Consider the following 15,046-nt stretch of genomic DNA (forward strand, 5'->3'; position numbering starts at 1 on the left):
CTTTTTAATGTTATGTTAATTTTTTTTAATTGGATAGATGTTGTGTTTTCAGAAGAAAAAAAAAAAAAAGAAAAAAAAAGTCAATGAAGTGAGAATTTACTTAAAATCAGAAACATCTGTTTTAAAATGTATGGTGATCATCACCAGGAGAGATACAGCTGTTTTGCTCCATGCCTTGTCACTCATCATTACTCAAATAAGGCTTGTCCAGATTTTCTTTTAGAGATTTTCAGACTAAATAATGTGTACCTAGAGCATAGACAAGGAAGAGTGGCTTCAACAGTGGCCAATTGCCTACAATTTTTAAGTGGCTCTTAGCTCTTTTGCTGTGCATCCAGTAGCAGAAGAGCATGCAAGAAGTGCTAGTGCCTCTCCTGGACACCATTTGTTGCCTACCTAAAAGCTTGCCTGCACAAATTGTTCATTCTTAGTGCCTTGAGCAGTGCCTTGCTGTGCAGGAGCATGGACTGGAGTCAAAACACCCATCTCCTTGTCCCCAAGGTGGGCCCTGTCTGTTCTGGGGCAAAGCTGGGGAGCAGAGCAGCAGGAAGCTTGGAGTGTGTGTAGCTCTGGGCTGTAGTGTCTCCAGTGGGCCCTCAGAGGCTCCAGCTTTCTCTCGCCAGCCAGAGCAGCATGACTGGCTGCAGTGGCACAGATGGAGTATGTGGAAAGTGTTAGCTGTGAGATAATGACTGACTGAGTGTAAAGCAGCCACCATTTACAGAAATTTAGTTACAAAGGTTGGGGATTTCTGTAATGCATGTAGTGCTTGTCCATAGGCATTCAAGTTACTCAAACAGGCAAATTTATAGGCAGTGAAGAAGATAATGTTGAAAATCTTGGCACCACATTAAGTCCCATGAGTGCACACGCACTTGTACTCCAGCAGATACAAATGAAATATGCTGGTGATAAGTACTGGATAAACATTACAAAATGAAATGAAATGGATACGTGCCTGTAATAAATGTACCCAGCACAGAAGCTCTGCTGCATCCTCTCCCTCCCAGCCAGCTTCCTGTGGTCATTGTCATGCTGCTCATACCACTTTGGCACCAGCGCCTGAGGGCAGGGCAGGGAGCTGGTACATCCCAGCCACCAGCCTCTGACTGGGCTCCAGATCATTAAGCTTACTGCTTTGATTTTAAGATCAATACGTTGGGGTACTTTTTCAACGACATTTGTTCATTTCTTTCTCATTTTCCCCAGAGTATCTGTGTGGCATTTCTTGCAGCTGAGCTCTCCTGCCAATGTTTTCAAGTGTGGTTTTACTCTGGATGTGGGTTTCTAAGAATGACGCTCCCTCCCTGTTGCATACAGTCAGTTCTGCTTGCTTTTGTGATAGTAATGAGTCCTTAATATTTTAGTAATTGCTGAGTCAATACAGAGCCGGAAGAGTGAGCTGGATTTTCTTCTGGCTCGTGCGTCATCATTGGTGGGATTTGTAACCACGTTTTGACTTCGGGTCTTGCTTCCCTGTGGTGTGTGAGAGACTGGCTTTGCTTTGAGACCCTGTGAGATGTTCTCTTGTTTGCAAGAAAGCTGGGAAATGCCCTTCTTGTTATTGCCTGTAAACTATGCAGATTTGTTTAAATCCATTGGATTAGTTAAATGTATAACTTCTCCAGAGCTGGTTTGGCATTGTCTTTCGCAGCTGAAATACTCTCCCCTAAGTTCCTCTCCGTCTTTCTGCCTACCTTTTGATTCAAGAATTAATATATTAAGATGTTTGTAAGCCACCTCTTAATGTTTTCCCATTTTATTTACAAACTATCTTTTATTTACAAAGCATCTGGGCTATCAGCTAAGTTCAACCCACAAATCTTCATAAAATAACCATTACTTCCCAAATTACTCATGTCATGTCATTATCCATTGTGATGAAATTTTGAATGTAAGATGGTGAAGGATGAGCTGTGAAACATGGTCTCTAAAGTAATAGTGCTGGACGCTTGTGGTTTGTGATATTGTACTTGATGCTAATTTTTAATACTTTTTCCTTTCCATTATAGCCCATCCCTGCCTGCCCTTGATTGGCAGCTGCCGTCTCACTCAGGACCTTATGAACTGCGTATTGAAGTGCAGCCCAAATCCCACCACCGAGCTCATTATGAGACAGAAGGCAGTCGAGGGGCTGTGAAGGCATCTGCTGGGGGCCACCCTATTGTACAGGTACCAAAATGTGCAGTGGAAGCACAGGTTGTTTGTCATGGCACTCTGTGATTAGCACCATGTATTCTCCAAATCTGAAAAGCGTGGTAGGAGGTTTTCACATCCTCAGAGATTACTGTGTGTGAGCATGCCTGTGCAGTGTATTTTACATATTTTAAACTTAACAGACTAAGCTTTTATTACAGATAAGGCAATAGCATCTGTTTGCTCTCTTCCTTTCCTTCTCCTCACTGTTCACTCAGCAGTCTTAGCAATGTGAATGTGGCACAAATGCATTCTTGCTTTTTTGTGCATCAGTACCCAAGTTGGAGATGCATAGCTGGAATGCTGTGACCATGGACCTGTCTGTGCAGTCAGATTCCGGACATGCAGATTATGTCCCCATCTGGAGTACTGTGTCCAGGTGTGGAGCCCTCAGTACAAGAAAGACATAGAGATCTTGGAAAGGGTCCAGAGGAGGGCAACTAAGATGATCAGGGGGCTGGAGCACCTCCCCTATGAGGACAGGCTGAGGGAGTTGGGCTTGTTCAGCCTGGAGAAGAGAAGGCTGCGGGGCGACCTCATTGCAGCCTATCAATACCTGAAGGGAACCTACACCCAGGAGGGGAGTAAACTCTTCAAAAGGGCTGACAACAGCAGGATGAGGGGAAATGGATCCAAGTTGAAGGAGGGAAGATTTAGGTTGGATGTTAGGGGGAAGTTCTTCACAAGGAGAGTGGTTAGGGCCTGGAACGGGCTGCCCAGGGAGGTTGTGGATGCCCCGTCCTTGGACGTGTTCAAGGCCAGGTTGGACGGGATCCTGGGCAACCTGATCTGAATGTGGATGTTTGGTGGCCCTGCTGGGCAGGGGGGTTGGAACTACATGATCCTTGAGGTCCCTTCCAACCCAGGTGATTCTGTGATTCTGTGATTCTGTGATTCTGTGATTATACTGGAATCAGCTGGGGACGTGTCTCAGTACATTTAGTCCTGAATTTGTGGTTGGATCTAATCAGAGCTGTGAACACATGTTGGAGGGCAAAGCCATAGCAGCCATGTGGAAGTATGTCGCTGGTTTAGATATTGCAGTGTGCAAAGCGTGGTTTCATGAGTTTGTTCTGTTTAGATCCTTAAACCCTTCTAGCCACTTTGGAAAATATCTGAGGAAGTCTGAATCCAGTTTCATGAATGCTACCAAGCTCTTTAGTTACTGTATATAAAAGCGTTTAATTTAATAACACTGTAAGCTGACCCTTAATTCAGTTACATGACTAGTCTCATTCATTTTTAAAGGAGTTTTCTCAGGAGCAGGAAGAACAAGATTTAGTTGTTTAGAAAAAAAAAAAAGAAAGAAGTGGGAGAGAGCTAGCTGTGCTTGTCCCTCCTCCCTGGCTGCTTTCTTATCCCAGAGTTAACTTGCGAGTGCTCCCTGCTTGGGCTGTGAGTCTCCATGCAGGGGAGCCCAGGTATTTCCACTGCCCTGGCGCAATGACCTGGCCCCACGGCCCCACGGATGTCATGGCACCGTCTGTGGGAGTGAGGCACAAGCTGGCTCTGCGTTCAGCTTGGCTTTATGCCACAAATCTTCCTGTCAGAGGAGCGGTGTTAGGAAAGGCCGGGTGGCACAAGGGTGATCTGCAGGGCCCGTGTGTGTCTGTTTGTTTGCGTTAAAGCTCTCTTAGCAAGCGCACAGCTCGGAGGAATGCTGCCAGTTCGAAATGACATTCAGCAGGGAGTGCCATTACAGATTTTGTGTACTGGTGCGGCAGCTAAAAACGGAAAGTGTGGCAGAGTTGTCAGCAGCAAACACAGTTTGCTCTTCATCTCTGCCAAAACCCATCAGTGACATGGGATTATGGAAGTGATCTGCTGAAAGACTAAAGGTTTTAGCGCAACACTTGTGAATTATATTAAAGAGGGTTTTGTGACAGTGCACTTGATGACAATTAATACCTACTCTGTCCGTGGCTTGATGCAAGGAAATGTAAATGGGGACACATCAATTCACAGTGGCCTGCCTAACATTTACAGTTTCCTACGTGCTCTTCAGAAAGACTGAATGTGATGCCAACACTTAATTGGACTAAGTGCATCCAGACGTTTCCCCTATCATCCTCTGTCCCAGCCTGCAGGGAGTGTGCGTGCAGCTTTCAAACACAGTGTCCGAAGAGAGGAGAAGGGAGGAAGCTGTGGATGGGCATTAAGGGAAAAGGGAGGAAGCAGCCAGTCCGAGCCATGTCAATTGACTCTACCGGTTTAACAAAGACTGATGCATGTTTTTGTACTTTTACTACAACCTGAACATCTTTTTCTACGGAAAGAGAAAAGTTAAAAAGAGGGCCAGAGAAAGCTGCTCCATACTGACATTGTCATCCCAGCCAGAATTATCTGTTTTAGGAAAAACTTAACAGCTTCTGATTCAGACCAGAAATGGATGAATGTCAAAAAAAAAAAAAGAAAAAGAAAAAGAAAAAGAAAAAGAAAAAGAAAATGCTTGCAAAGAAATAAAGGAAGAGGAAGTAATCTGGGGAGTAACTTCTGATAATTCTGTGACTGACTTGAAGCTGCAAAATGCAGCTCTGAACCAACATATTTCCAGGTGTTGCAAGTGTTTGTGTCAGGGGTTTTACTCAATTCAGTTATACAGAAAGGAGTCCAAGCTTCCAAGCTCACCCTCAGGTGAGGACTACTGCTGACCCGCTGTAGCAACAAGCCCAGCAGGCTCTGTGGGCTGCCCAAAGAGGCACACTCCTGTCCCTGCTGCTGGGAAGTGACACTTGCTTTTGCCATCTCTCCATCAGCTGCCTAGGGCTTGCTTACAGGGGACTCCTGCAGGCCGTCTCCCAGTCTGCATCGTGCCAGCAGGATTTCCTTTGGATGTTTCTCTGAGAGATGGCTGCACCCTTCTTTCTGCACTTAGGAGCATAAAGTTGCCCATGAGTGCTTTTGCTGAGTCCTGTAGCATGATATTCCCCTCTCACATGTTTTCCCCATGCCTGTGCAGACATTTGGCTGCCGCAGCAGCCCTGAACCGTGTTCTTGATTGCTAAGCATTTTGAGAGTGAGGGGAGCTGGCTCACCTAGGAGGCTAAAAATGCTGCAGAGCACTGGCCAACGAGGGGTTCTGGGGAGCAATGCTGGTGAGCTCATGGCTGGCACTAGCTTTTATCCGCTGGCTTGTGGAAGTATTTTGCTGCTTGTAATTTCCTCTGGTGATTTCAGACTGGGGTACTCTCCCCCTCTAAGTCAGCATCCAGCCAGCGCCCCAGTGGGTTGCAAGGATCACACGGTGTCAGGTGAGGCTAGTTAGACCTGAGGGTCTGACCACTCTGGGAGTGAAATCAGGCCTGCTAGCCTGAATATGTTTAAAAAATTCTTTAAACATCTTAAATATTTCTTCCATTTGGACTTGTCTTCCATTCTTCATTTTAAAAGTGGCGATGAGCAGTTGCACAAGATGGGGGTTACATTCCAGCCAGGTATGATTCTGCTTTAGCTGCAGGTAAGTCATCTGCAGATAAAAGCTTGGGATCCATGGGAAGTGATGGCACCAGATTATAAATATATGGTCTGCAGTCACTCTAATTAATAACTCCTCTTAGGGATAAGTCAAGTACTTCGGCTGCTTGAGATGGAATTTTTACAAGCAGGGTGTGGTATATCTGTGAGATAAAGTCCAAATACTCAAGAATGTTTAATTAAAGCATATGAATTACTCCCATAGGAGAGTGGAGTGAAAGGTGAAAGAAAAAAATTCACAGAATAGTCAAAAAGCACATTCAAAAGTTCTGATTATGGTTTAATTTATTTATTTTTTTTTACATAAAATATGCCAGGAATTTTCTCCTCGTTCCATCTCAGTATGAGATAGATAAATCAGTCAGGAAAGGGGGAGAAAATGATTTGTAGGGGTGGGTATTTCTGTTGTTTTTTTTGTTGTTGTTATCCAGATACCTAGCATTGGCCTGGATTTGTGTTCTTATTGGAAAAAATGTGTTAACACTGAAGATACAGTGAATGTTGCTTTGCTTTTCGCTGTATCATGTGCTCTGTAGCGGGACGCTACATGCTGCCTGTGGTTTGTGTGCTCCAGTGCAGAATTTGATCTTTGAGCCTATGAACAGATGAAAAGCCTAAACTCCCTAATTTTATAGGTTAAAATAAATAAATCAATAAGTGAAAGATTTGTCTGTTGATTTGCACTGTCAAAATATCTGTGCCAGGAGACCTGCACAAAAGAATTGGGTTGTGTCTTTTCTGCAGAAGATCTCAAAACATAGAATCACAGAACCGTGGAGTGGCTTCTATTGGAAGGGGTCTTGAAGATTATCTAGTTCCAACCCTCTGCCATGGGCAGGACTGCCATCCACTAGACCAGTTTCCCCAGGGCCCCATTCAACCTGGCCTTGAATACCTCCAGAAAAGGGGCAGCCACTGCCTCTGGAGTGGCACTGCAATGGCTGCCCAGGGAGGTGGTGGAGTTGCTGTCCTTGCAGTGTTCAAGAGGCGTCTGGATGAGGAGCTGCGAGATCTGGTTTAGTGCTTGTGGTAGCAATGGTGATGGGAGGATGGTTGGACTAGGTGATCTTGTAGGTCCTTTCCAACTTTGTGATTCTATGATTCTATGATTTTTTTCACTGGCCTCCCCCTGTACATGAAGACTCTTGCTGTGATCATCCAACCAATTCTTTATCCACCAAGTAGTTCACCCTTCAAATCCATATATCTGCAATTTGGAGATACGAGTGCGATGCTGGACCTTACCAAAGGCCTTGCAAAAGTCCAGCAGCTGGCTACCACAGATACCCATCTGAATCCTTTCAGCTTCAGGACCCAAGAGCTATGAATATCTTGCGTGAACCCCTTACAGAATATCAAACCATTGTAACTTCAGGGGGCTGTAGTCAGTCCAGTGAGCTACAAGTGTATTCAAATTGGGGTATTATGTTTGAACCTGACAGCCTCATGTACCACTGCATCACACGTAATGCTTCACAAACAGTTGACAGCATGAGGTAATAGAGCTGTGCAGTTACACAAACAGTATGGGAGGGAGAGAGAAATAAACAGCTAAAGGAAAGGACTGGAAAGTGGTGTTCGTAGCTGATGACAGGAAGGAGATGAAGGGATAAAGGCTCTTCCAGGCAGAACAGGGCAAGTCCTTCCCAGCAATGCAGTGAGCTTGTGGTGAGCTTGTGCTTCATTTTTAAGCACGCAGTATGGGATGTTTCACATACCTGGAGTACGTGCATAAGTGCTTCCTTGGTAGGGGACCCAAAACACTGTGAGTTTGTTTTTAAGAGGCAGGGTCATCACCATTTCTGGGTGAGTCAAGGGAGCTGGAGGAAGAACAGTCCGTGGTTGATTCAGCTCCTGGCAGCCTGATGCCTGACCAAAAGGAGTGGATGTGGAAAAAATCGTGTTAACCAATTTCCCTTTACCACTGTTCATTGGTCAGAGCAGAGCAAAGCCATATTCTTGTTAGTAAAAGAAGATTTAGTTTGTTGTACCAGAGTGGACTTCTGTTCTGTGCTGTTTTTAACTTCTTTATAGAAGAGTGTCACCCTATTATCCAGATGGAAATATAATCTTTTCTTACAGAAGAATATAAAGACACTAGCAAGCACCTGTTAGCCAGGTTGCAACTAATAGCACAAAGCCATGCAACCATACAACAAATCAAACAAGGAGCTTATGTTTTATTGCCTTCCTTTGGACAGCCTTATTCTTCATAAGAATAAATCTAAGCAGAATGGCTTTCTCACTTCTTGCATCTGTATAGTTAACACTAACCTCAAACTAGCAGACAGATAATCAAAACTGAAAAGTAGAATGATATGGCAGATGTTTTAAAGCTGTTATTGCTTCTATAAATCCAACAAATGGAAGAAAGCCCACTGAAAGTTTTTTACCGCAGCTTTTCATCATTAGAAGATGATATTTTGGGAAGAAGGGAGTTTCTCTTTTTTTGGTATTTTATATAAAGCTTGATCCCACAGGGCACTTCCATATAGGTAGCTTATGGCTTACCTAGGAAGGGCCGAGTCCAGAAGGGAGCCGCTCTGGAAGGAGTGTTGCTGTCAGCCAGTGAGAATTTAATGACCCTGAAAATGCAACTTCAACTCTGATTTATGAGTGATCTTCAGGACAGGCTTCTGCTGTTTAGAGCATCAGCCCTTTGCAAGTGAATAAACAAAATTTCCACCAGCCAGCGCTCGGGTGATGCACTCCACTCTCCTTTTAAAATGATACCTCACCCATGCTCAGCCTGGCTGATGTTATAGGACATATCCTGACTGTTTGGATGACAAGATATTTAATCTGGTTTTCCAGCCTGAAGGATTTAGAACAGCTTGCTGGGTTTGCCTTCAGTTCACACTCACTGGCAGCTCCAAAAGCACGGTTTAGTGATGGTGTTTGAAGGCCAGCCGTGTGCTTGGAATGGCCTCTGCACCTCAGCACCTTTGAGTCTTCTTTTTTTCATGTAAGCTCCTCTCCTCCATTTCTTGCTTACCACATAGATTGCTGTTGCCTGGGACACACACTGTCCCTGTTAGCACAGAGCTAAACACTGCTAGTATTCTGGCCCTGTGGTGACAGCGACAGGACCCGAGGGAATGGCATGGAGCTGTAGCAGAGGAGGTTCAGGTTGGATATCTAGAAAAAGTTCTTAGCTGAGAGGCTGACTGAGCCCTGGAACATGGCCTGAAGTTGAAGGAATTCAAGAAATGTTTGGACAGTGTTCTCAGATGTAGGATTTGAATTTTATGTGGTGCTCTGTGGAGCCAGGAGTTGGACTGTTATCCTTGTATGTCCCTTCTAATTCAGGATATTCTATGTTTCGGTCATTCTGTGGCATCTGTCCTCTGGCAGTTACTGATAAGATGCAAACTGTGTCGTTGCTGTTTCATGGTACCTCTTTTACATGGATGAGTGAATATTTTCCATCCTGGTTAGACCTAGCAAAGAAATGGTGGAGTCAACTTTATCTCATAGAACCATCTCTTCTGCTCCCCTTGTCTGATGGCTTTGGTGATGAACACATACTCTAAAAGTCTGGAAACAACGTGATGCAAGTCTTTGTAAGGCCAAGAAAAAGTGAGCATAAAAGTAGTAGTCTTCATTTTCTTTTGCCTCAATCACATTGTCCTCATCTGTCATGCTACATCAGTGAAATGCTTGCAACATATAAGATTTTTTTTGGAATGCTATCTGAAAGGGTGATTTATCATGATTTTGGAAGCATTACTTTAAAAAGTGTATTGCTGCTCACCAGGGAAGAATCAGGACTCAACCTTGACTTGTTTGAGTGCTGTGCTCTTCTTGTCCTTCCTTTCCACCCCTCCTTCTCACCTGTTTAATACTGCATAGCCCTTGCTAAAAGTTGTAAATGCCATGTCTCATGCTCCATTGCTGAATTTTCTTTCTAGAAGCTGCCATTCACCTTTATCACAAGTGGTCAGATCTAAAGATAACAAACAACAAAAAAAAGAAATCTGTCCTCTCTCTGTTCCCTACAGAACAAAACAAGGTGAAAGTATTTTTGTGGGTGTGGGACTGTCCTCCAGTGGTAGTGGTGGTGGTCAATGAAGACAGAAACAAAAGAAGGTGAATATAATCAGTGGCTGACATAGGAAATTTCCTCACAGCAGTGCATTTGGAAAATACCTACACAAACTGGGCGTTTGTGTTACTGCTGCTAAGGGTGCTGCAAACGTGCTTGCAGAACTGTGCTTCCAAATTCTTTTCTTTGTGCTCACTTTTGAGATGTAGTAGAGCCCAGGAGCCTGCAGTGTGATCTGTCCTCCTTTAAAGTGTTCCTTTTAAATAATGGTTATGATGTAAAAACAAAATTAGCACTTGTTTAATTCATGCTCTAATAGGTGGGGGTCCAACCTTTTGGCTTCACTGGGTGAAGAGGAAATGTCTTAGGCTGTGTGTACCTAAGTTGCTCTGAAAGTAATGCCTCCTATTTATTTCCATGGGAACTACAACTATTGTGCGAAGAGCACAGTAACACTATTTGACAGAGAAAATTCTCACTTACAGAACACTATTTTTCTATATAGTCACCACCATTAGCTGTGCATTTTCACCAGCCATTAACAAGAGCCTGCATGCCACGCTCATAAACATCTGCACCAGAAAAGGTGATCCACTGTTGCTGTCACCTCTGCTGGAATGCACTACCCGCTGCCTCCCTGTTCTCACGTCCACTTTTTGGTCTCCATGAATGTTCAGCAGGTGTCAGTGAATGTCAGTCGGTGCCCTTTTTTCCGTGTGGAGGAATTCAGTGACACGTCTTTGCTCCATACACACGTCCATGTCAGACCTCACTTTGTCAGACTCTGCTGCCATCTGTCACACAGCAGCGACATGTAACGGAGTGTCAGTGGGAAGGTGCAGCCTCTGTTGCGATACCACCAACATCTGCCTCGTGGGCCAACATAGTAAAACAGGAGGCATTACTTTTGGAGCAGCCCTTATAAAATATACAATATCGTTAATGTATAACTTAAAAAAAATAATAATTTTTAATATTTTGTTTAAAACATTAAAAAAAAAAAAAGAGAGGAACAGAACCAATTGAAGTAACAGGGTGTTTGATCCCATTTGTGCGAACCCAGCACATCGGGGTGGTTCTGAAGGGGCTGCAGTTCTTAGTGCTCGAGGTGTTCATTGGAGACTGTTGATGAAATTTTACTCTTGTGTGCTGTGTTTAGAATGTGCATGCTGCCCAAAAGCGATGGCTTGAGTCGGTTGTGATTGTGAACAAAGGATATTCTTCTCTCTTATATAAGTATGTGCTTAGGAGTTGCTTACTGTAGTTAATTTAGCTGATTTTAAGAAAATAATTTGAATGGGTAAGAGATTGAGGACTGGGTTTAAAATGACTTAGTAGGGAGGTTCAGCGGTGGTCACCCAGGCACTGAGCTGAGCTTGAGGCACAGTTACTAATTCAGTTGACTGCAGTTTTGGTTGCAATTTAGAAGATCTACACCAATGTTATCAATCAGCAAATCCACTCCAGACTTGTCAGATTATTGCACGTTTATATGGGCCCAAAAGCTGAAACAAAACACAGTTAAAATTAAAATGCAGCCCTACCAAAAGCCAGATGCTTCATTATGAGCTGTGCTAACCTACCTGCCAAACACTGCTAACCTGTATGAGGCAAGTGATTAATTTTTTACAAGTCTGCTTCAGCAACTAGACATCTGTCCTCTATTCCTAAAAGTAATATCTCAGGGCAAACAATTTATTTTCCTTCTTAGTACTCCAAATTACAGAGAACGCCACAAAAATTATATTGAGTGCATTCTGTATGAAGGTATTGTGGGGCCAGCTCATGTTTTAGATCGCTTTCACATCAGGGTAAGTCCTTTGCAATAATTTCTGGTTTATACTCTCTAATTTTTCTATGTAAGAAGAGTAAAATCACATCTGTACTACACCTTATAATCTGGAGTGTCGGTATATGTGGTAATAGTGTAGATTTTCCATTTTAATCAGTCATTGTTCCAACTAACAGACTGAATCGGTGGAAAATACGGTGTCAAATTACTCAGTTGCTCTCTAGAAGTACATTGCAGCTTTCATGATGAGCAGGGGTTTATCTCGACTTTCCCCATGAAGAACAGCTCAAGAGATGTTCTTTGATACATGCCATGAAAGAGATGATCCATTACAGCATCTGCTGTATAAATATATAGAAGTGAAGTCTGTTGTCTGCTGTCAGTAGAGCAAAATCAAATAAACTTTCCCTCTCTCCACATGTGTAAGGAACAATTCAGCAGTTGTATATTTTCACTAAAACAATTGAAATACACTAGTGATCAATTTACTTGCACGTAGTAAAAATAATACAGGTTGCAGACAGATTTGTAATATGGATTTTAAACACCTGTTTTTAATGTTTCAGTACCCAATAAAACAGAGAAACTCCTGCTTGTGGTTTGCATGCAGACATAATGTACGTTAAGGATTAAAAGTCTACTCCATGGGTTTCAACTGGAGCCACAATAAAAGTAAACAACACTTGCAGGCATGGCAATGCTACACTTTTGGGTGTTCCTCAACATTTCAGCTACCTACAGCCAAGTCCCCTTCAACAAGTTATGTTCTTTGTTACATTGGTAATACAGTGTCACCACCAAAAGCTAGTCCCACTGATGTTAATAGGACAAATCCTATCCGTCTCACTGGAGAGAGCCATCCTCCCTTCCCACTCGAAATCATACTTGTGCAAAAATACAGTTCTGTGAAAAGTAAGAGAAAACTTGCAAGCAAGACTGAGCAAAGTGATCTTTCTGTTACAGTGCAGCAGAGCACAGCTGTGCATCCTTAAATTTTAATAAAGTGGGATTAAAGGTTTAACATGAGCTTGAGTTTTCTACCAAACAAGTCTATGTTCATAAAGTGGCGTTGTTATTCCTTGTCACCCACGTTACTCAGCTGCAAAATGTGGATTAAGACACAATGCTTTGCACCAGAGCTACAAGAGAGTGGGTATCATACATGAGCATGGGAGACTGCTAGCTGCCTGGAAACAGCATGAAAAAAGGGTTCAGGCTGCAGAATCTGTGCTCTGCCCTTGCGGGCCTCTTTGATGGTGTTCAGGATGTTTAATAGTTTTTCCTTCTTAAAAACCTGTGGATATCAGTTTCAGGGCTCGCCCCACCTGTACCTGTTTCCTTCTGGTGGTTTTCAGGTGAAAGCTGTTCCCTGGATCCTCCTTTTCCCCAGTCCTTTTGTTTAGAGATTCTCCAGGATGATCTCATCTTTCGTTCTTCCATCATTATGCTCTCTCACCTGTCTGTAAACATCTAATTTCTGCATGAGGTCTCTGTGTCTCTGAAGCTTTAACTGGATGTCCTGATAGCAATTCAGGAATAATGGTGCTATGACCAAAATTCTCCTCACTTAGCAAAATCTTCCCGTTACTTTTCTCTGTCTTTGGGAGAGCTTCACCTTTCTTCATATTGTTTAAGTCTGTACTTTAGATCAGTCACTGAAGCCTGCTATATTTAGCCGGTTCCTGTTTCTATGCCTGCATCAGAATAGCAGTATCAGCATATCATACATGTTCTGCACAGGTTATCCGTCTTTGCTGTACATAACAAGCCATTCTTTTCTATCCTGTTGGCTCTCTGCCCATGAAAGGACAGTGACTAGTGTCTAGGAAGCCCACAGCGTATTGTGGCTCTGAGAAAAGGTAAATAAATAGAAGGAAATGGGTTGGAAGAGGGATTGCGTTTCATTTCTGGAGAGCTGCTCAGAACTGAGAGCTGTATGTGAAACTCTAACCCTGCTTAGAGGCAAAGAGTTAGCCTGGACTTTTCATTCCCATCTCAGCGTGTTCATCTGAGGCTGTGGCTTGATTTAGCACTGCCATGACAGGGATCTGAGCCTGAGATGATTGCAGCATGTAGGGATTAGGAGGCTTGAACAGAGCTGCATGGAAGAGCCTGCGCAGCAGCTGCCCATGCTTGCCTGGGGCCAGGACTACCAGCTCTTCAACTCTCCTGCATATGCATGTGGGTACATAAGGCTTTGTTTACAAGCTGTGTTTTGGATGAGACTAACCATTGCCAAGGCAAGCATTGGTACACAGGGCTGCATACACTGGGAGGTTGCTGGCTATGGGGTGAGGGATGGGATGCTGCACGGGTGCTGCTAGCACTGCGCCAAACACAGTGGGCAGCACCAAGGAGCCACCCCCTCCCTGGAGATCCTCGCCTAGCATGTTGTTGTTACGATTGCTCTGGAAATAGTTTCAATATGTTTTGTAGTTCTGAGATGCTGTGTCTTGCATTGTTTGGCTTGAAAGCTGCTTGACTGGTTTTAGAGTGGCTATACATGCATAAGCACTAGTGTGATTTTTTTTTTTTTTCTTGGTGGAAAGTAGGAGATTCGCAGCGTGTTTTTAATTAGAATTGCTCATTTAGTGTTTCACTGCAGTGTGCTCTTTAGTTGAAAGATAATTTAATTTTCTTTGTTTTGGAAGATTTCGTGCTTGTCTGTGTGAAATGTCTTTATTTACTGTGCCTTGGTGTGCTTTGTGCATAGCTTTGATAGTGAGTAGAGTCAAAAACAAAAATTTCCCTGGGTTGTATTATTCTCCACCTGCTGTGGCTTTTAGTACAGTTTCACTGCTGTATATGTATCGAGTGCCTTCATTTCTAGAAGAAAAAGACCAGAGAAAATTGGCAGCGCATTCAGGTTAGATTTAACAGTAAAACTCATTGACTTGAAGAGGAATAGCATTTCTAGAAGCCAGATGAAGTGCTGAAGAAGGGTAACTGGGATGGGTCAGATTAGTTTTTCCACCTTGGATAAGTCCCCAGAAGATAACACTTGCTGGGGAGGGGCGAAGGCATACAAAACACTGCCACTCTTTGCAGAGCTCAGTGTTTTAACATCTTGTATCTCCTATGCCATAGAAGAGTATTTTGTTTGGTTGAAAAAGAATGCAACGCCATGCGGGCTTGTTTGTGTGTGTAACACTATTTAGATATTTAGATAGCACCTGTCATCACAGAATGCTTTAAAAGCTGCATAAAATAAATAAATGCCTCCTCATATTTGCAAGAAATCATAAAATGACTTGGAATGGGTATATATTCTTTTTTACGTTTAGGGATGGCATTTATTGATCAATAATCCTTTAAAATTCTGCAAATATTTTCCAAATGGCTGTAACTTGAGTATTCAGCCTCCTCTCCTGTGATGATGTTGTTTTCATCACACGGGCCTTGTGTGTTGCATTTCATATTCTACATTAATAACATATTCCTGAATGTAGAACCAAATGTAGTTACTGAATATAGATTGTAGATTATTACTGAATATAAAACGGCATGTGGTAGTAGAATTTTACACAAACTCCACCCAT

The 15,046-nt window shown here is 43.1% G+C and overlaps 1 protein-coding gene across 6 annotated transcripts in view; it reads left to right on the forward strand.

The window, feature by feature from the left end:
* The window catches only part of NFATC1 (nuclear factor of activated T cells 1), a 115,414-nt gene that overhangs the window by 15,559 nt on the left and 84,809 nt on the right, over positions 1-15,046 (forward strand). For all 6 annotated transcript variants that reach the window (XM_052697886.1, XM_052697888.1, XM_052697890.1 and 3 more), the window contains exon 3: positions 2,013-2,172. In XM_052697886.1, coding sequence (XP_052553846.1) covers positions 2,013-2,172 — 160 coding nt within the window. The remainder of the gene's footprint in view (positions 1-2,012; positions 2,173-15,046) is intronic.

Source organism: Tympanuchus pallidicinctus, unplaced genomic scaffold, assembly GCF_026119805.1.
Source record: "Tympanuchus pallidicinctus isolate F22 unplaced genomic scaffold, pur_lepc_1.0 scaffold31, whole genome shotgun sequence".
Lineage (NCBI taxonomy): Eukaryota > Metazoa > Chordata > Aves > Galliformes > Phasianidae > Tympanuchus > Tympanuchus pallidicinctus.